We start from the raw sequence: 20,741 nt of genomic DNA on the forward strand, positions 1-20,741 counted from the left end.
TCCTGAGAACTTTTGTTGAATCACATCCATGGATGCTCTTGCCATGTGGACTGTGGCACCACCCTGCTGGAACCACATTTCTCTCATGTTAACCCGATGCCTTTCAAATTATGGACAAAGAAACTTGTTTAACATTTTGATGTAGCATGCTGAAATCACAGTAATTGTGCTTCCTTCCTTTTCAAAAAAGTAAGGTCCAAAAATCACTATCTTGGAGATACTGCACCATGCTGTTACTTTTGAGCTGTGGAGTGGTTTTTGGCAGAGTTCCTGTGCATTATTTGGTAGCCAGTACCAACAGTTCTATACAGAAACTTAACCATCCAGATGAAAATCAGCTTCAACACTCATGAATACTGGGCCAACTGCATGTTCTATATGAATGGTGTCCATTATGCCTCAAAATTCTCCAAGTAGCACAAAATCCATTTCACTAAGCTGCTAGACAATCATTTTTTGTACAGGTGAAATTAGAGACCATAATGAAAGATGTGATGAAGCAAATGATGTGACACATCCAGCAATACAGTCTTTTGCCTAATGGATCATTTTGGATTAGCAAGAAGTGCCGTTTCACTATGTGTATATTTCTTGGAGTTTGATCTGAATGGGGAAGATCAGGTGGTTTCTTCTTCATCACAGATCCAGTACTTCTAAATGATGCAATGCAGTGAAGTACAGTGTTTCAAATTGGGACTGCATCTCGGTGTCCAAACTAAAATTTTTGATGGAAAAGATGTTGAACATTGACCACAGAATAATTGTTTCTAATTTCTTTTAGATGAAACCAGGGGCAGTGGCAAGGGGGGAGGGATATGGGGGCTATAGCCTCCCCCCCCCCCCCTTCTAATGGAGTATCATATTACACTGGACAGTATTGCTCATTGTGTGGGATCCGTACCAGATCGGGTTGACGGAGGAGATAGAGAAGATCCAAAGAAGAGCAGTGCATTTCGTCACAGGGTTATTTGGTAAGCGTGATAGCATTACGGAGATGTTTAGCAAACTCAAGTGGCAGACTCTGTAAGAGAGGCACTCTGCATTGCGGTGTAGCTTGCTGTCCAGGTTTCAAGAGGGTGCGTTTCTGGATTAGGTATCGAATATATTGCTTCCTCCTACTTATACTTCCCGAGGAGATCATGAATGTAAAATTAGAGAGGTTTGAGCGCGCACAGAGGCTTTCCAGTTGTTGTTCTTCCCACAAACCATACGCAACTGGAACAGAAAAGGAAGGTAATGACAATGGCATGTAAAGTGCCCTCCGCCACACCCCGTTGGGTGGCTTGCGGAGTATAAATGTAGATGTAGTAGATGTAGAATTGCTCAACCATGAACACACCATGCTGTACACTCCAATACTCCTTAATGAAACTACATTATCTGATCTGTCTGCCAACAGTCACTCAAGGTCAATACTACCACTTGTCACCGAGTACTAGCAGGGGGGCCGAAGGTGTAACTCCACCCTGTATAACAATGATGCTCTGTCAACAATGTCTTATGATTAGTCATGAGAACTACAGATCTACAGATTAGAGTGCACTGCTACTGCAAAAAATGTGTTATCAAAGGAATAATGTGTTGTAACTGTGAACAGTGTGCTATTTTAAGTGCAAATGACAGTTAAAAGAAGAAAATCTGGTTCTGTTTGAGCTGCCTCAAAGACAGTTTAAGCCGTAAACTACACAGTAATGACTGTAAAGTTGAAATTATCCCAGTTCTTTTAGACGAAACCAGGGGCAGTGGCAAGGGGGGAGGGATGTGGGGGCTATAGCCCCCCCTCCCCCTTCCAATGGAGTATCATATTACACTGGATAAAATGACTTCAGATATCTACAAATATATTACTCCAACAGATTCAATCCTTTTTTTTATATAATTATCTAGCAATATAGGTTGCAATGTATTTCAAACACAATTTAACAAAAGAATAAGAGTTGCCACTCTTATCTTACTATCTAAACCAATAAATATCATTTAACATAAAATGGGCGTATTATCTGGAGACATGACATTGTTCACGTCAGGTGAGAATTTGCTAGTAGATTTTGGATAAAAATAGATAGATGAGAATAGTAGCTGCTAGCCAAAGCTAATTAAATATATGTAAACAGCTCAAAGACTGAGAAAATTTAATCTAATGGAACAAATAAAAGAGAATCAAAGTGTTAAACTATTGTGTCCCATAAGAGACCAAAGGCTCCCATGGTCTGAACACACAAAGTATCTAATCAAAAATTTGTACACATACCTCTTCTTTTATACAAACTAAGAAATTATGGTATCAAAAATATATTGCTTCTGTTAATATGCCTTCTTTCATGACAGTGGCAGTACGGTGTTCTATTACAGGGAAACTCGTCAGGTTCAAGTTATATATTCAGATGGAAGAAAAAAGCAATCAGACATATCTGGGTCCCCAAGAATTCCATAAAAACCATTACAAAGGGCTCTAAGCTTGTGTGTGTGTGTGTGTGTGTGTGTGTGTGTGTGTGTGTGTGTGTAAAAAAATTGGAAAATATATGTCAAAGATAAATTGAGATCAAATGTACAAGGATCTTTCAGTAAATAATCCTCCTATTATTTTTTTACAGCCATAATATGTATGAGAACATCATTTTAGTTGCTTCAAATTCGAGATTTCTTCTGCATATTGAAATGTTCCCCTTTGTTAATGATTAATCTTCTCATGAGCTTGGCTTTTCTCTTACATTGTGGTTACTGAGCATTATTTAGCTCACCTTTAGTTTTGACCATGGATCAATAGTGTAAATCAATACTATGATTCTCAACAATGTAGGAAAAGACAGATTGCTACTTACCATAAAGAAGACATGTTAAGTTGCAGGCAGGCACAATTAAAAGACACTTGCATAAAGCTTTCAGCCACAGCCTTCATCAACATTCATACACACAAGCAAGCGCACCTCATGCACAGCATCTTGGGCCAGAATGCTGGCATACTGGCCACAGATGCTGGAGTTGACAGTCATGTATGCATGAGGTATGCTTGCTTGTGTGTATGAATCATGTGTGTTTGTCTTTTGTTGATGAAGGCTGTGGCTGAAAGCTTTATGCAAGTGCCTTTTAATTGTGCCTGTCTGCAACTTAACATTCTGTCTTTTCCGGCCCAAGATGCTGGAGTTGGCAGTCACATGTGCACGAGGTGTGCTTGCTTGTGTGTACAAATGGTGTGTTTCTCTTTTTGTAGATGAAGGCTGTGGCTCAAAGCTTTGTGCAAGTGTCTTTTAATTGTGCCTGTCTGCAACTTAATGTGTCTTCTTTATGGTAAGTAGCAATCTGTCTTTTCCTACATTGTTGATATTCCTACATGGGGTTTCCATTGTTTGATTTAACTAGGCTTCTCAGATATATTTGCCATATATTCTTGAATGATGATGGAATAACTCTTCAAAATAAGCAGTTCTTTGTATCACATGCAAATGTTAACTAGAGAGATCTAAATTTTACAACAGAGTGAATATATATTTCAAACTATACTTTTGTTTTTATCACTTTTTCTTACTGATATCCATGGTTTTTGCTGAAGGGCCAATGCATTTCTCTGACCTGGGACTATGATCCATGGAGCATCCACAAACAATCCCACAAGTACTGCCACTTGGGTAGTTAATGTGATCATAATCCCATCTCGAAGACACATGTAGTCCTTTGTGATTACTTGCCACATGCAAATGTTTACCACAAACATGCACAATAACCTGCTCTCCTAAACATTAAATTATTATGTTGTTTGAAAGCATGTGAGCAGCATTCATCAGCAAGGTAGGCATAGGGTTACACATCACTTTTCTGGACTGTAACACCACAACTTGTGTGAAGTTTCCAACAATGCTGACATATGGCACAACTGTAGTGAATGATCAAATAGGTGTCTATGCAAGACACAGGTTACAAGCAATATCCTGTAATTTAATCCTTGGTTGTGGAAGATAAACTGTGATGAACATCCATAAATGTTTGTGTGCAATGTATGGTAATTACGCAGTTGATAAGCATACTATAGTGTGACTGGTATAGAGAGTCAGGAAGTATAGAAATTGAGTTGGCCTCCTGCCAGAACTGCTGACATGATGAACTGTGTGGAAGCCATTGTTCATGCAGACCAGCACATAACTCAGCAGATGGCTTTGCAACCATCAGTGAGCATTGGAAGTATGCAGTGATTGATACTCTTGGATATTCACAGTTGCTCCCAAGAAAGGTTCCATGGAAAGTCACAACAGAACACAAGATTGGAAGGTAAGCCATTTCATCTGAACTGATATATCAGTTAGAAGCCAATGGAGTGGCTTTTCCATCAGACGTCATTACAGTTGGCGAAACCTGGGTGCACCACTATGAGCTGGAAACAAAAAGGCAGTCTCTGGAGTGGTTCCACCCCCAAACAATAAAAAAGGAGAAATTCAAGGCAGTTCCCTCTACTGGGAAAATCATAACTGTAGTCTTTTGGAATAAGAATGGTGTTATTTCATGGATGAGTTGCCACAATGGTCAACCATTAATTGGGAGGCATATGTGAAGACTCAAGAACCATTTCCATCATGTTCAGTCTGACAAGAATCCAAAAGAAATCTTGCACCAACATGACAATGCATGTCCACATGTCTCAGAAGCTGGGAACAAATCACCAAATTAGGTTGGACACCATTGCCTCATCCATCCAATAGCCCTGGTGCTCTTGGTCATCCATCTGTTTGGGCCATCATGGGACACATTTTGAAAATTATGAGAGTTAATCCATGCAGTGAAACCATGGCTACAAACAGAGGACAAGAGCTTTTACAAACAGGGAACACACTCACTTACACAATGCCGTGATAATGTCATAGAACATGGTGCAGACTATATAGAAAAATAGAACTTGTAAGAGAAATGTTGACTGATATTATCACCAAATTGTAACTCTTAAGAACAAATATGTACTGAAAAAATTGTGGTTTTTTATAAGTAATACATACCATTTTCAATACTGTCAGTCATACACAAGAGCCATAAATATCTGAGCTCGAAGTTAGACAACAAATTGCCAAACATAGTAAAAAACCTTCCTTTCAGTAAATTCAAGCACATATTAGACACTTGGATTAAAATAAGAGCATATTATTTGGTTGAAGAACTCCTTCAAAGCAATTTGAATAATATAAATAGTGAGCAAAAACCTCTAATTCTAGCAGATAGGTCTACTGTGTATTGGTTACCTACTCAAATAATATGTAGATACATACTGGAAATCTGGAAAGCAGTGTGGTCTACCTGATTAAATGCACAGCCTGACAAAAAAGGTGAACTACCCATAAGACACGGCCAGATGTCACATTAACTTTGTACACATGCACATCATCAGTGGGTATGTAAATGATTAGAGTTTCAATTATTTATGACAGTTGGAATGGACACAAGAGTCCATTATTGTTGTTTGTGTTTGATGTTGTTACTAGATGTGTTATGGTATATAAGGCATGTGAAAGGCCTCAGATGTTGAGTAATCACTGGGAAGGACATGGAGGCATTGCATATGCATGTGAGACAGTGTTATCAGGACCTTACAGTCTGGAAGACGCCTCACTGTGGGTCTCCATTTCATCAGCTGGTCAAATTGTGCAATATCTAGATTTGAGGGGCATTCAAATGTGACAGCTGTCTGATGTTGAATTGCATGGAATGTGAGGGCAAGCATACTCGTTCTTCAGGTAGACCAAGTCTGACCACCAAAAGGTAGTATCTCTGTATTTTGGACATTGTAACCCCTTTGTATATGCACCTACCATTTGAGAACAAGTAATGGTCTCCCTGCAATATTCTCTGTCATCTTGCACCACCAGTTGCAAACTAGCAGCAGTCGGACCAGGGAATTAGCATTCAACGTGTAGGCTGCCATTAACATCTCGACACAAACGGTTGAGGTTGGAGTGTTACAGCGGCCAGTAAGCATGTACTGGTGATGAATGGCATTGTATTGTGTTCAGCAATGAATCATGATTCTGCACTATCCTGGAGGACCACTGTTGTCGAGTATGAGAATGACCTGGAGAGTAGTCCCATTCTTATAATGTTTTGGAGAGGCACCACAGTGTTACTACTGGTGGCAAGGTGAGGGGAGCCATCAGCTATGACTTCACATCACAGATGGTAGTGATTGAGGGAACTCTGGCAGCATAAAGGTATATCACAGACATCCTGCATCTTCATGTGTTTTCACCTTATGCACCAGTAGCATGGTGTCATTTTTCAACAGGACAATGCTTGTCCACACATGGAGTATGAGCTGTCTGCATGATTTGAGATAGTCACATGGCCATCAAGATCCCCATATTTGTTGCTGATAGAAAATGTTTGGGACCAGCTTGGACATCAACTCCATCCCTGAGCCAGTATCCAGGACATCAAAGACCAACGACAAAATTATAGGCCAACTTGTCTCAGGAGAGGATACAACAACCAAATCAGTGTATACGTGCAGGCCAGAGGGAATGTAGTGTGAATCTGATAAGTGGGCTCATACTTCCAGGTTGTAAATTTGACACTCAATTTTGTAATCACTGAAAGAATATCACATACTGTACCCCATCAATCTGTGAAGTTTCATTTGGTTTCCTAGTCCCCTTTATAGGAACTTCATTTTCTTTGCCAGGCAACATATATGGGGAGGCATATATTACTTGTAAACATATATTACTGGTGTTGGAGTCTTGAATCGAAAGACTGGTCTGATGCAGCTCTCCATGCTACTCCATTTTGTTCAAGCCTCTTCATGTCTGAATAACTACTGCATCCTGAATACTGCTTACTGTATCCATGAGTTGGTCACCTCTCAGTTCTTATCCCCCACACTTCCCTCCTGCTATTTCTCAGGTAGCAAGATGAGAACATCTAGGAAAACCAGAATGAGCCCATGGTGCTCACAAAAACACAGTGTATCAACCTAATGGGTGAGCAGAGAATCTGATAGCACAAGATGAGAACATCTAGGAAAACCAGAATGAGCCCAAGGTGCTCACAAAAACACAGTGTATCAACCTAATGGGTGAGCAGAGAATCTGATAGCAAGGTCAGGGACAGACAAAGAATTATCAGAGCATGACATTGTGAAGAATTCACAAAATGAATGCAAGCAAGCACAAGCCAAATAAACAAGAATCTGGGTTAATGTTAGCATGCAACTGACTTTGGATTCCACATGGTAGTACTAGGAATGTTTCAATTTTAAAGGCACTATCCATTGTATGTGACACTCGCACTGTTTATGATGGGGTCATAGATCACTCCAACTCTTGACCACAAATAACTTCTTGTCCAACATATAGGAGTCTGGCAAGGATATCAAACCAGCATTACCAAACTGACAATTTGTTGGTGCCTCAGGATGTCTCCTATCAATTGACCCCTTCTTTCAGTCGAGTTGGGCCATAAATTTCTTTTTTCCCCAATTTGATTCAATACCTCCTCATTAGTTACTTGATCTTTGCACCTAATCTTCACCATTCTTCCATAGTACCACATTTCAAAAGCTTCTGTTCTCCTCATGTCTAAGCTGCTTAACATCCATGACTCACTTATGTGTAAAGCTATACTACATACAAATATCTCCAGAAAAGATTTCCTCACACTTAAATTTATATTAGACGTTAACAATTTCTTCATTTACAGAAATGCTTATCATGCTATAGTCACCCAACATTTTATATCCTCTCTACTTTGGCCATCAGCTGTTACTTTTGCTGTACAAATACCAAAACGCATTTACTACTTTTACTGTTTGATTTCCTAATCTGTTCCTTTTTCAGCATCACCTGATTTAAAGCAACTACATTCCATTACCCTTGGTTTACTTTTTTTGATATTCATCTTGTAACCTCTTTCAAGGTGCTACCCATTCAACTGCTCTTCCATGCCCTCTGCTGTCTCTGACAGAATTACAATATCATCAGCAAGCATCAAATTTTTTCTTCTCCCTTTACTCTAATTTGATCTACAAATAGCTCCTTGGTTTGCTTTGCTGCTTGCTCCATGTACAGGCTGAATAACATTGGAGATAGGTTACAGCTGTGTGTGTCTCTCTCTTTTCTGAGCTACTGATTGGCTTTCAAGTCCTCCACTTATTATAACTAGAGTCTGATATACCTTTGGCTGCCTGTATTTTATCCCTGCTACTTTTAGAACTTCAAAAAGTGTATTCCATGCAACATTCTCAAAAGCTTTCTCTAAAACTACAAATACTATAAACAGATTTTCCTTTCTTTAACCTATATTCTATGATAAGTTGTAATGTCCATATTACCTTGTGGCTTCCTACATTTCACCAGAAGTCAAACTGATCTGCAGCAACGTTGGCTTCTACCAGATTTTCCATCTTCTATAAATAATGTGCAACCATAATTCATTAAACTAATGGTTTGGTAGCATTCATAGCTGTCAGTACCTACCCTCTTTGTAACTGGAATTACTAGATTCTTCATGAAGTTTTAGGGTATTTTGTCCCTCCTATACACCAGGCAGAATAGCTTTGTCTTGGCTTTCTGTCCTAAGGATCTCAATAATTCTGGGGGAGTGTCATTGACATGGGAGGTTCATACAGGCATACCATTGTTTGACCATCACACCCAGACTCCTGTATGGAGGACATAATAATAGGCATTTTTAGTGTAGAGAACTGAAAGAGTCGAAAACAAATAAGTCACAACTCCAGATGGAACCTTAGTTTGGCTGTACAGAGTGCACTGTATGGTTCTGACCCCTTACTTAGCTTGCATTTATCATGAATCTCTTGCCCAGCACAAAGTCCAAACAGACTGGAAGAAAGTGCAGGTGACTCCTGTTTGTAAGAAGGGCAAAAGAACATAACCACTTAATAACTCTTTGCTGCTGAATTCTTGAGCATAGTCTGTTTGAATATAGTAAATTTCCCTCAGACAGAAAAGCTTCTACCCACAAATCAATGTGGATTTAGAAAGCATCATTTCTACAAAATGCAGCTTGCCCTTTTCTCACAAAATCCTTTAAACCATGGATGAAGAGCAACAGGCAGGTTCCATGTCCCTATATTTCTGGAAAGCATTTCACATGATGCCCAATTGCAGACTGTTAACAAATGTCCGAGCATACAGGACAGATTTCCAGATATGTGAGTGTCTTGAAGACTGCTAAAATACTAGAACCCAGTATGTTGTTCTGGACAGTGCATGTTCATCAGAGACAAGGATATTGTCAGGAGTGCCCCAGCGACTTGTGATAGAACTGCTCTTGTTCTCTACATGCATAAATTATCTGACAGATAAGGTGAGAAGCAATCTCTGACTGTTAGCTGGTGGTGCTGTAGTACATGGGAAAGTATCATCATTGAGTGACAGTAGGATGATACAGTATGACTCAGGCAGAATCTCTGTGTGTTGTGATGAATGTCAGCATGCAAATTAATGCAGATGAGTGGGAAAAACCATCCTTCAATATCTGAATACAATACATCTAGGCATAACATTGCAAAGCAATATGAAATGGAGCACCCTGGTAAGGATGGTAAAAGCAAAGGCGAATGGTTGATTTCAGTTCATCGGGAGGATTCTATGTAAGTGTAGCCCATCTGTGCAGGAGGCCACACGCAGAACACTTGTGCAACCCATTCTTGAGTACTTCTCACCTGTTTGGGATCCCCATCAGTTTGGATTAAAGGTAGACACTGAAGCAATTCCGATGTGTGCTGCTAGATTTGCTATTGGTAGGTTCAATCTGCTTGTAGGTGTTACGGAGATGCTTTGTAAACTCAAATGGGCGTGCCTGGCAGAAAGACGGTGTTCTTTTTGTGAAACAGTATCCAGAAAATTTAGAGTACTGGTATTCTCAGCTGACTGCAGAACAGTTCTACTGCTGCCAGCGTACCTTTTACATAAGGACCACAATGAAAAGATTAGAGAAATTAGGACTTGTACAGAGGCATATAGACAGTCATGTTTCCCTCACACAACTTGTGAGTGGAACAGGAAAGGAAATGACTGTAGTTTGCAACAGCATTAATGGTCTCTAGCCTTGCATCTTATAAAGAATGCTTCATTGTCATCTCATCTGAAAGTACACAGACAGTAGCTACATTATGGACAGCTGCAATAGCAAAGTTTAACCTAACTTGCCACAGTCTGGTTCATTGTGTGCTACAAAACATTTTGTGATAAATTTACTAGGTCTTCCTTATAAGCATGAGCTACATGTTACAGAATGGACTGTGTATTCAGTACTTCTCAGCCATAATGACATGAAGAGAAACTAGTGATACAGAGCCTCACTTGTTTTTTGGCCACAGTTTGTCAGTGTCCATTCATGTGGACAGACAGCTTGTTGGTTGTCATGCCTACATAGAATGCAGCACACTAGTTGCAGCTTAGCTTGTGTATAGGTGTATGGGTGAGCCAGATCCCAGTCCCACATACTGATACTGCGTTGTTGCTTGGCTCATGAAATCCCCCCTAATGGCCTTACCATCAAAGTACCCATCTCTGGTTACCACCCCTCCTTCCACAATGACCTCCACCTGTTCAGATTCTGCCAATCCTTAGCCCTCACCAACATAGTCCTGCAAAACCATATCAATCAAGCCCAATCCTCCTTGCAGTATCTTCTCTCCATCCACAAAATTCTCCTGCTATGTAATCCCAAATGCCTGGAACCCATAATACACATTCAAACTCTTGCCCTGCAGGAACTTGAGCAACATGCACAATGCCACCTCATAAAACTCTACATCCTGCTCACTTCCTACTCCTGCCTCGGAGTACCACTGTCCACCACTTCTATAACAACCTCCAAACCTCCCCCACGCTCCCTCATAGCTGACAAACCCTGTCTCGCAGACCTACTACACTTACCCCACCCTGCAAAATTCCCTCCCACTACCACACAGAACCCAGAACCTAAACAGACCCGCAACACATTTATGAACCTTTCCTCCAGAAGCCTTAGTCCCACAGAAATATCAGTCCTCTCCAAAGGCCTGACCTTTTGTCCCACTCCCAAATTCAACCATGCAGGACTAGTTAAAGACCTTCTCTCCTTCTCCCATTCCCTACAGTGGAAACACTTTTTCGCCACCAAACCGACCAATCAGACTCAAACAAAGACCAATATTGAACCTTGTCTAACTCAGTTCACTCCTCCACCCAACTGTGATCTACCCCCACTGCCTCCAAATCATCCCCTGTTAACTTTCCAGAATTTCTTAACCTTTAACCTTGCCTCATCATCATTCCCAAAATCCCTCAACATGCAAACTAACCTTACATCCACAGAAAGAACTGCAGTCCAACAACTAAAAACTGATCCCAAACTTATAATACCACCTGCAGACAAAGGCTACACCACCGTTGTTTTGAACTGCAAGGATTATGTGGCACAAGGACTCCACCAGCTGTCAGATACTTCTACCTACAAATCATGCCACAGTGATCCCATTCCAGTAATCCAACAGGATCTCCAGTCACTACTCAAATCCTTAGGCCCATCCCAGAACCTCTCCCCAGAGTCCATCTCTCTACTTACCCCTACCACTCCCCGCACTCCCACCTTCTACATGCTTCCTAAAGTCCATAACCCCAACGTCCCAGAATGCCCCATTGTGGCTGGTTGCTGTGCCCCCACTGATAGAATCTCTACTCACCTTCAACCTATTACCTGGAACCTAAAATCCTATACAAAAGATACCAACCATTTCCTCGACCAACTCTCCAAAGTTCCTGTCCCTTTGCCACACAGAGCCCTGCTTATCACTATTGATGCCACCTCCCTGTACACTAACATTCCTAATGCCCATGGCTTTACTGCTATCAAACACTACCATTCCAAACACCCTATGGATTCCAAACTAACAACCTCCTTCCTAGTCTCCATGACCAACTATATCCTCACCCACAATTACTTCTCCTTTGAAGGCATTACCTACAAACAAATACGTGGTTCAGCTATGGGCACCCACATGGCACCATCCTATGCTAATCTATTCATGGGCCATCTACAGGAATACTTTCTAAAAACCCAGAATCCTAAACCCCTCACCTGGTTCAGGTTCATTGATGACATCTTTGCTATCTGGATTGAAGGTGAGGACACCTTATTCACATTCCTCCAGAACCACAACAACTTGTCCCCCATTTGCTTCACCTGGTCCTACTTAACCCAACAAGCCACCTTCCTAGATGTTGACCTCTACCTCAGAAATGGCCACATCAGTACCTCCGTCCATATCAAACCTACTAACCACCAGCAATACCACCACTTCAACAGCTGCCACCCATTCCATACCAAGAAGGCCCTTCTGTACAGCCTAGCCACCCATGGTCGTCACATCTGCAGTGATGAGCAGTCCCTCTCAAAATATTCCAAGGGTCTCACCGAAGCCTTCACTGACCATAATTAGCCTCCCATCCTTGCACAAAAACAAATCCTCTGGCCTTATTGTTCCAGTCTCCCACCAACTCCCAAAGTCCCACAGTCCGGCCACAGAGGAGCATTCCGCTCATAACTCAGTACCATCCGGGACTGGAGCAAATGAATTACATTCTCCACCAGGGTTTTGATTACCTCTCATAGTGCCCTGAAATAAGAAATTTCCTACCCACTATCCTTCCCACCCCTCCTATCATGGTATTCCACCATCCACCAACCCTACACAATATTCTCATCCATCCGTACACAACCCCTGCTCCCAATCCCTTACCTCATGTTTCATACCCCTGTAATAGACCTAGATGCAAGACCTGTCCCATACATCCTCCTACCATCACCTACTCCATTCCTGTCACTAACATCACCTGTCCCATCAAAGGCGGGGCTACCTGTGAAATCAGTCATGTGGTTTACAAGCTAAGCTGCAACCACTGTGCTGCATTCTATGTAGGCATGACAACCAACAAGCTGTCTGTCCACATGAATGGCCATTGACAAACTGGGGCCAAAAAACAAGTGGATCACCTCGTTGCTGAACACGCTGACAAACATGATATCCCTCATCTCAATGAGCCTGTGCCATATGGATCCTTCCCACCAACACCAGCTTTTTTGAATTGTGCAGGTGAGATTTTCCCTGCAATACATCCTACATTCCCGTAACCCTCCTGGCCTCAACCTTCCTTAGTGACTGTCCTCACCCATCCAGCCCCCTCCCTGTTCCCTTTCCAGCACTACACAGCCGTCGTTTCACCGCCACACTCAGCCTTTTAATTTTATTTTTTTTTTATTTCTCTCCTTCCGCTACTTACCGCTGCCCCCTCCGCACCTTCTCTCCTGTCCTCTGTCTAAACTGCAACACTTCATTGTCCGCCACTCCCACCATACTATCCCTCCCCCTACCTGCCCCAGCCTCCTCCTTACTCCCACCCAGTCGCCACTCCCATCATGCACTGATGCTGCTGCTCACAGTGTGGTTTCAGTTCTCTGAGACTGCAGACGTGTGTGCAAGTTGCATTTGCATGAGTGTGTGTGTGTGTGTGTGTGTGTGTGTGTGTGTGTGTGTAAGTGTGTGTGTAAGTGTGTCTACTGCTCACAAAGGCCTTAATGGCCGAAAGCAGTAATTGTGTGAACCTTTTTGTTGCGCGTATCGCAACTCAGCATCTCCACTATAAGGCGAGTAGCAACTTTCCTTCTCTGGTATTGTTACATTCCATCCTGTATTTTCCATTGTTTAACTTCTTTCCAGTAATCTTCTTCTTGCAATTAGTCAGTGTGATGCTTCCCAATCAGAAATAGTGATTTAATCTATTGCTTCATGGATCAGTCTTTCAGTGTTGGCTACTTTAAATGTAGTATTTTTATCTGCAACATATCTCTTCACCTGTGGCCACACCAGTTCTATTGGATTATAAATGGAATGATAAGGTGGTATTTGCAGCACCCTGAGACCGTGTTGCAGAGCTATTGAATCAATTGTGTGTATTTTACTGCTGTGTTTTCAAATCTTAACAAGCTCCAGCAGCTCTTATCTAGTTTGTGTTTCAGTATGTTATTTATTATTACTTCACAGGCATGAAAGAATATAACTTTTTCTGGTGTTTGTAGTGGGAGGCCTGTTGAGAATAACAGTGGTAGCTTGCATTGTCCACAGCAATGACAGAGCCTGGATGCAAATAAAGCAATAGCTGTTTCTTAAACCATTCTAAAAACATTTCTTCATTCATTTTGGAATGAGAGACAGAGTTGGTTTTTGATTTTGGTTGAAATATAAGTTTACTTTGAGGTAAAAATCTGGTAGTAGAGGAACTGTTGCAACATGTTATAAGAGGCCCCCCCTTTTCCCATTGGAACTCAAGCTGCCTTTTTCCTCTGTTGTGTGACAAATAAAATTTCTGTGCATTTTTGGTTCACTTAAGCTTTGTCCAATTAATACACAGATGATATTCCTTTTGATCTGACTTCGTGCACTGCTCTCAGAAACACCATTCTAGCAGCAGCAATATAACTTTGTTCCATTAAAAATTTATGTATGTAATTAAATTTTACACACATAAATCTGATGTCCTTCAATATTCTTTGATTGACCTTGCACCTCCTTCAAACTCAGTAGCTTCACGTATAACAGTGAGCAATTTTGCTGCTGTGGGGATCTCGCCTCTTTCATAAAATTCGAGAACCTTCTGACATAAAACATCTTGATCAAAGTTGTCAATTCCTGTTATATGCTTTAGCATACAATGTTTCTTCCCTAGAGACTGAAATTCCAAATTTGCAGTTGCCTGCTGAGACAGCTTACCCTTCTGTACAATTTGTCTAACAGTTTGTACACCAATATCACCACGGGCCTCTGCAGTGCATTCCTGCACTTTGGGAATGTCACAGACTGGCTTATCTGAATATGCCTGGTATTTGAAGAAGGAGTACACTTTAAAAATAAGGTCCCTTGTCTGTATGAGAGTCACTTGGTGCTTTCCAGGTATTTCAGCCATTATGAGAAACTTCACAGAACACACAGAACACCACAGAAATCAGCAAATCATTCCACACATGTAAAACATGATATAAAGCTCAAATACAATGGAAGTTTACACAGTACGGAATGTGGAAACAGACTGGAGTGTTGACTGGCTAGCTGCATAGCTGTCTACTGTGCATCCCCAGCTCAGAGGCCATAAACACTGACATGGAGTACAGTAATGGTACAAGATACCCTTCACCACCCACCATACAGTGTCTTGTAGAGCATGTATGTTGATGTGTGTGTACTCCAGGCACCTTATTTTGACTTAGTCCTTTCAGTGCTCTGTCAAATTCTTGCTGCAATACCATATAACCCACACTAATCAACTTCCTCTTCCCTTTCCATAACATTATGTTTAAGTCCATTGTTCTTATATAGCCCTTCCATATATTTCTTCTATCTGTCAGTTCTCCCTTCTCACTTAGTGCCAGTTTGTCATCTGAGCTGATAAATGCTACCTATAGGAAAACTGAAGAGCCTGCTGAAATACTAGAACCAAGTATGTTGTTCTGGACAGTGCATGTTCATTGGAGACAAGGACATTGTCAGGAGTGCCCCAGCGACTTGTGATAGAACTGCTCTTGGAAAGAAGAGAATCAGCTGTATGATACAGCTGCTTCTCTTCTTTCCAAAGAGCTCTTCAATTTTCCTATAGGTAGCATCTATCTTTCCTCCAGTTATGTGTGTTTCTACATCCAAATTAATATAATTTTTAGCTTTAAATGAATGTACACATGGGCACATAATATTACACTTAACTTACCTGTTTATTACAACAAGTGGCATAAGTGAAGCAGCCTGAACCCATCGCAAACACAGTTCCCCATCAACTGGAAGTTCAGCAGAGCCTGCACATAAAGGTGGAGCAGAGAATGGAACACCTCCAAGGCCTGCCGTTTGTATATCTTCAATTGCTGCTTGAAGTTCTGACCATAGTACTGTTTCATTCTTGTCTTCATTTGGTTTGTATGGTAATGTTGAACCAAAGACGCCAGGAACAGCAGCATCACTAAGTACCAGTGGCAAATCAAGAAATGTAGAAGCTTCAAGCACTACAACATAACAAAACAACAGAAACTATTTCCAGTATATTTATATTTGTTGCACATAACAGAAACTGTTGGTTCACATTAGTACCAAACTATGATCATTTGTTTGTATTAATAGGGTGTTTAAAATTAGTTGTAACTTTCGACATTTCACTCACTGGAGGGGTCATGATCCATTGCCCAAGTAATACCAATGAAGAGCGAGCCTTGCTACCATACCACCAGCAGTTGGCTTGGTAAAGTGTATAGTGCCCCTGTTGCTGCACCATGGATAAATGGCATCACATGGAGTTGCGCATTACATGCATATCTGAATTCATCTGCTGGTTTTGAAGTGTTCTGCAGCCATCAGTTATTATGAACAAGTGTTTTGTGTTGGCATTGCATTAATAACAACAGTGCAGCACATCTGAACATGAGGTCCAGAATAAAAGCTGTCATCCAAGAGCACATTTACCCACTGTGAAGATAATGTTCTGCTGCACAAAATATTCTTTTGAATTCAACAATAGTAATTAACAATTTGCATACCCTCTGTAGCAATGGATAAAGCTCCAAAAATGCAGTTAAGAAAAAGCAGATATTATGCTCTGGGTAGAAAGAAATAGTCCACTGGATAAAGTTGAACACAGCATGTATAAGGCAGAGTTCATTTGTAGAGCTGTACAAGCCAGGCTACCAGGTCAATGAAATAGCTAACACTGAAGGGCATAGTTTAATCAGGCTTGCTCTGTATCATGCTCATTTGAATCTAACTGAGAATATAGGGACACAAGAAATTTGTGCTCAGCGATGTTAAAATGCTGAAAAAGATAACATTGCAAATGTTACACTACAGGACTGGTTTCGAGTTGCCAAGCATACCAAGAGGGTAGTTCAGGAGAGGGATTCATGAATGACTGTTATGAGTTTTGAATAATATGTAACTTCTCTTGTTGCCATGTTAAAATCTGGTTCTTTTGACAAAACACAACAGAATGTCACTAACATTATAATGCAGTTGAAAAAGAAACTGCAACAGAATCCCGAAACAGCATAATATTAAACTAGCAATTTAGAACAAGATAGGTCACTATTATACCAAAAAAGCCCATTCCCAGTATAAAAATCAATGTGAAACTTCTTCACTTACATAGCTGCGAAACCCACAGCAGTTCTCACTTCACCATCTATGAATGGTCCTCAAAATACATTATTTCATTGAAAAAAATCTCTAGTTGCTTCAGTATCACAGTGGATATGAAAGTTTCACATATGAATTATATGGCAAAATACTTTCCTCTTTGTGCACTATTATTTGCCAAAATCTTGTTTCAGTATCTCAGACCATTTATGAAATACGAAGGACTTGTGAATATTTCATTCTGGCTTTGTTACTGGTGCATACATTCATGACCGAGTGCTCTTTACATATATTCCATTTTCTCAAGATTGGAGACAAATAACAATATCCTTAAAAGTTTAAAGAATAATTCAATAAGTTATCTACATTTCATATGCAGCAACATATGATGTAACATGTGTCAAATGCAAATTCATACTGACCCGTATTTTTCACTGCAAAGTTTAAGAACTTCTTGCAAAAGTTTATCCTTTACAGAAATACCACAATAATTGTGACCATTAGTGATATGATAGGCAGTTCACCACAAAGCTGATAAATAGCAGATGTTCGAGAACAAGAGTTTATTACCAAATAGTTTCTTTAAAATTGTTTGAGAGAGATCACAGATTAGCTGACTTGTATGGCTTGTTGTTCATGCAGGCAGTCAAGCCTGACAGGTTGCACACTGAGGAGGGCTAGCATTATTGTCAGTTGCTGACATGCTCAGCACACACTGGCAACTGCGCTTCCCTTGACTCACGCTGTATTGAACTGTCAAAAGTCACAACTAATTTTAAAAAACTATAGAATAAGTGCCATTTGCAACACACACAGCAATTAGGCAAGCTGGAAATGACCCAGATTATCAAGAATCAATGTGCCTGCAATACTTCCAGGAACTGTTAAAGCGTGCCTAACAAAATTTCATCTAAGGTGAAGATGAAGATGAACCCAGTTGAATTACATTTCAGGGAATATTGATGCCAGAGAAGTATTTCAGTACTGATCCTGAACTTACAACCACATGTGATAGGAACAGAGTAAGGTTCAACCATCCTTCTTATTCTTGTGACACTCTTGACCTCAGCACTTCTTTTTTTTTTTAATGACCCGGGCGGGGACTACTCAAGAGGACATCGTTATCAGGAGAAAGAAAACTGGTTTTCTACGGATCGGAGCGTGGAATGTCAGATCCCTTAATTGGGCAGGTAGGTTAGAAAATTTAAAAAGGTAAATCGATAGGCTAAAGTTAGATATAGTGGGAATTAGTAAAGTTCGGTGGCAGGAGGAACAAGACTTTTGGTCAGGCGAACACAGGATCATAAATACAAAATCAAATAGCGGTAATGCAGGAGTAGCTTTAATAATGAATAGGAAAATAGGAGTGCAGGTAAGCTACTACAAACAGCATAGTGAATGCATTATTGTGGCCAAGATATACACAAAGCCCACGCCTACTACAGTAGTACAAGTTTATATGCCAACTAGCTCTGCAGATGACGAAGAAATTGAAGAAATGTATGATGAAATCAAGGAAATTATTCAGGTAGTGAAGGGAGACAAAAATTTAATAGTCATGGGTGACTTGAATTTGGTAGTAGGAAAAGGGAGAGAAGGAAACGTAGTAGGTGAATATGGATTGGGGCTAAGAAATGAAAGAGGAAGCCGCCTGGTAGAATTTTGCACAGAGCTCAAATTAATCATAGCTAACACTTGGTTCAAGAACAATAAAAGAAGGCTGTATACATGGAAGAAGTCTGGAGATACTGACAGGTTTCAGATAGATTATATAATGGTAAGACAGAGATTTAGGAACCAGGTTTTAAATTGTAAGACATTTCCAGGGGCAGATGTGAACTCTGACAACAATCTATTGGTTATGAACTGTAGACTCAAACCGAAGAAACTGCGAAAAGGTGGGGATTTAAGGACATGGGACCTGGGTAAACTGACCAAACCAGAGGTTATACGGAGTTTCAGGGAGAGCATAACGGAACAACTGACAGGAATAGGGGAAAGAAATACAGTAGAAGAAGAATGGGTAGTGTTGAGAGAAGAAGTAGTGAAGGCAGCAGAGGATCAAGTAGAGAAAAAGACAAGGCCTAGTAGAACTCCTTGGGTAACAGAAGAAATATTGAATTTAATTGATGAAAGGAGAAAATATAAAAATGCAGTAAATGAAGCAGGCAAAAAGGAATACAAACGCCTCAAAAATGAGATTGACAGGAAGTGCAAAATGGCTAAGCAGGGACGGCTAGAGGACAAATGTAAGGATGTAGAGGCTTATCTCACTAGGGGTAAGATAGATATTGCCTACAGGAAAATTAAAGAGACCTTTGGAGAAAAGAGAACCACTTGTATGAATATCAAGAGCTCAGATGGAAACCCAGTTCTAAGCAAAGAAGAGAAAGCAGAAAGGTGGAAGGAGTATATAGAGGGTCTATACAAGGGCGATGTACTTGAGGACAATATTATGGAAATGGAAGAGGATGTAGATGAAGATGAAATGGGAGATATGATACTGCGTGAAGTGTTTGACAGAGTGCTGAAAGATCTGAGTTGAAACAAGGCCCCGGGAGTAGACAACATTCCATTAGAACTACTGACGGCCTTGGGAGAGCCAGTTCTGATGAACTCTACCATCTGGTGAGCAAGATGTATGAGACAGGCGAAATACCCTCAGACTTCAAGAAGAATATAATAATTCCAATCCCACAGAAAGCAGGTGTTGAAAGATGTGAAAATTACCGAACAATCAGTTTAAAAAACCACAGCTGCAAAATACTAATGCGAATTCTTTACAAATGAGTGGAAAAACTAGTAGAAGCCAACCTTTGGGTAGATCAGTTTGGATTCCGTAGAAATATAGGAACACGTGAGGCAATACTGACCCTACGACTTATCTTAGAAGCTAGGTTAAGGAAAGGCAAACATACATTTCTAGCATTTGTAGACTTAGAGAAAGCATTTGACAATGTTGACTGGAATACTCTCTTTCAAATTCTGAAGGTGGTAGGGGTAAAATACAGGGAGCGAAAGGCTATTTACAATTTGTACAGAAACCAGATGGCAATTATAAGAGTCGACAGACATGAAAGGGAAGCAGTGGTTGGGAAGGGAGTGAGACAGGGTTTTAGCCAATCCCCGATGTTATTCAATCTTTATATTGAGCAAGCAGTGAAGGAAACAAAAGAAAAATTCAGAGTAGGTATTAAAATCCATGGAGAGGTAATAAAAACTTTGAGGTTTGCCGATGACATTGTAATTCTGTCATAGACAGCAAAGGACTTGGAAGAGCAGTTGAACAGAATGGATAGTGTCTTGAAAGGAGGCTATTAGATGAACATCAACAGAAGCAAAATGAGGATATGGAATGTAGTCGAATTAAGTCGGGTGATGCTCACAGAATTAGATTAGGAAATGAGACACAAAGTAATAAAGGAGTTTTGCTATTTGGGGAGCAAAATAACTGATGATGGTCGAAGTAGAGAGGATATAAAATGTAGACTGGCAATGGCAAGGAAAGCGTTTCTGAAGAAGTGAAATTTCTGAACATTGAATATAGATTTAAGTGTCAGGAAATCATTTATGAAAGTATTTGTCTGGAGTGTGG

The 20,741-nt window shown here is 40.5% G+C and overlaps 1 protein-coding gene across 1 annotated transcript in view; it reads right to left on the reverse strand.

Moving 5' to 3' along the window:
• Positions 1–20,741, reverse strand: part of LOC126412921 (uncharacterized) — a 224,791-nt gene that overhangs the window by 57,902 nt on the left and 146,148 nt on the right. Inside the window, exon 10 of the mRNA XM_050082810.1 lies at positions 15,738–16,026. Coding sequence (XP_049938767.1) covers positions 15,738–16,026 — 289 coding nt within the window. The remainder of the gene's footprint in view (positions 1–15,737; positions 16,027–20,741) is intronic.

The sequence above is a fragment of the Schistocerca serialis genome, chromosome 7 (genome assembly GCF_023864345.2).
Source record: "Schistocerca serialis cubense isolate TAMUIC-IGC-003099 chromosome 7, iqSchSeri2.2, whole genome shotgun sequence".
NCBI classification, from domain to species: Eukaryota; Metazoa; Arthropoda; class Insecta; order Orthoptera; family Acrididae; genus Schistocerca; species Schistocerca serialis.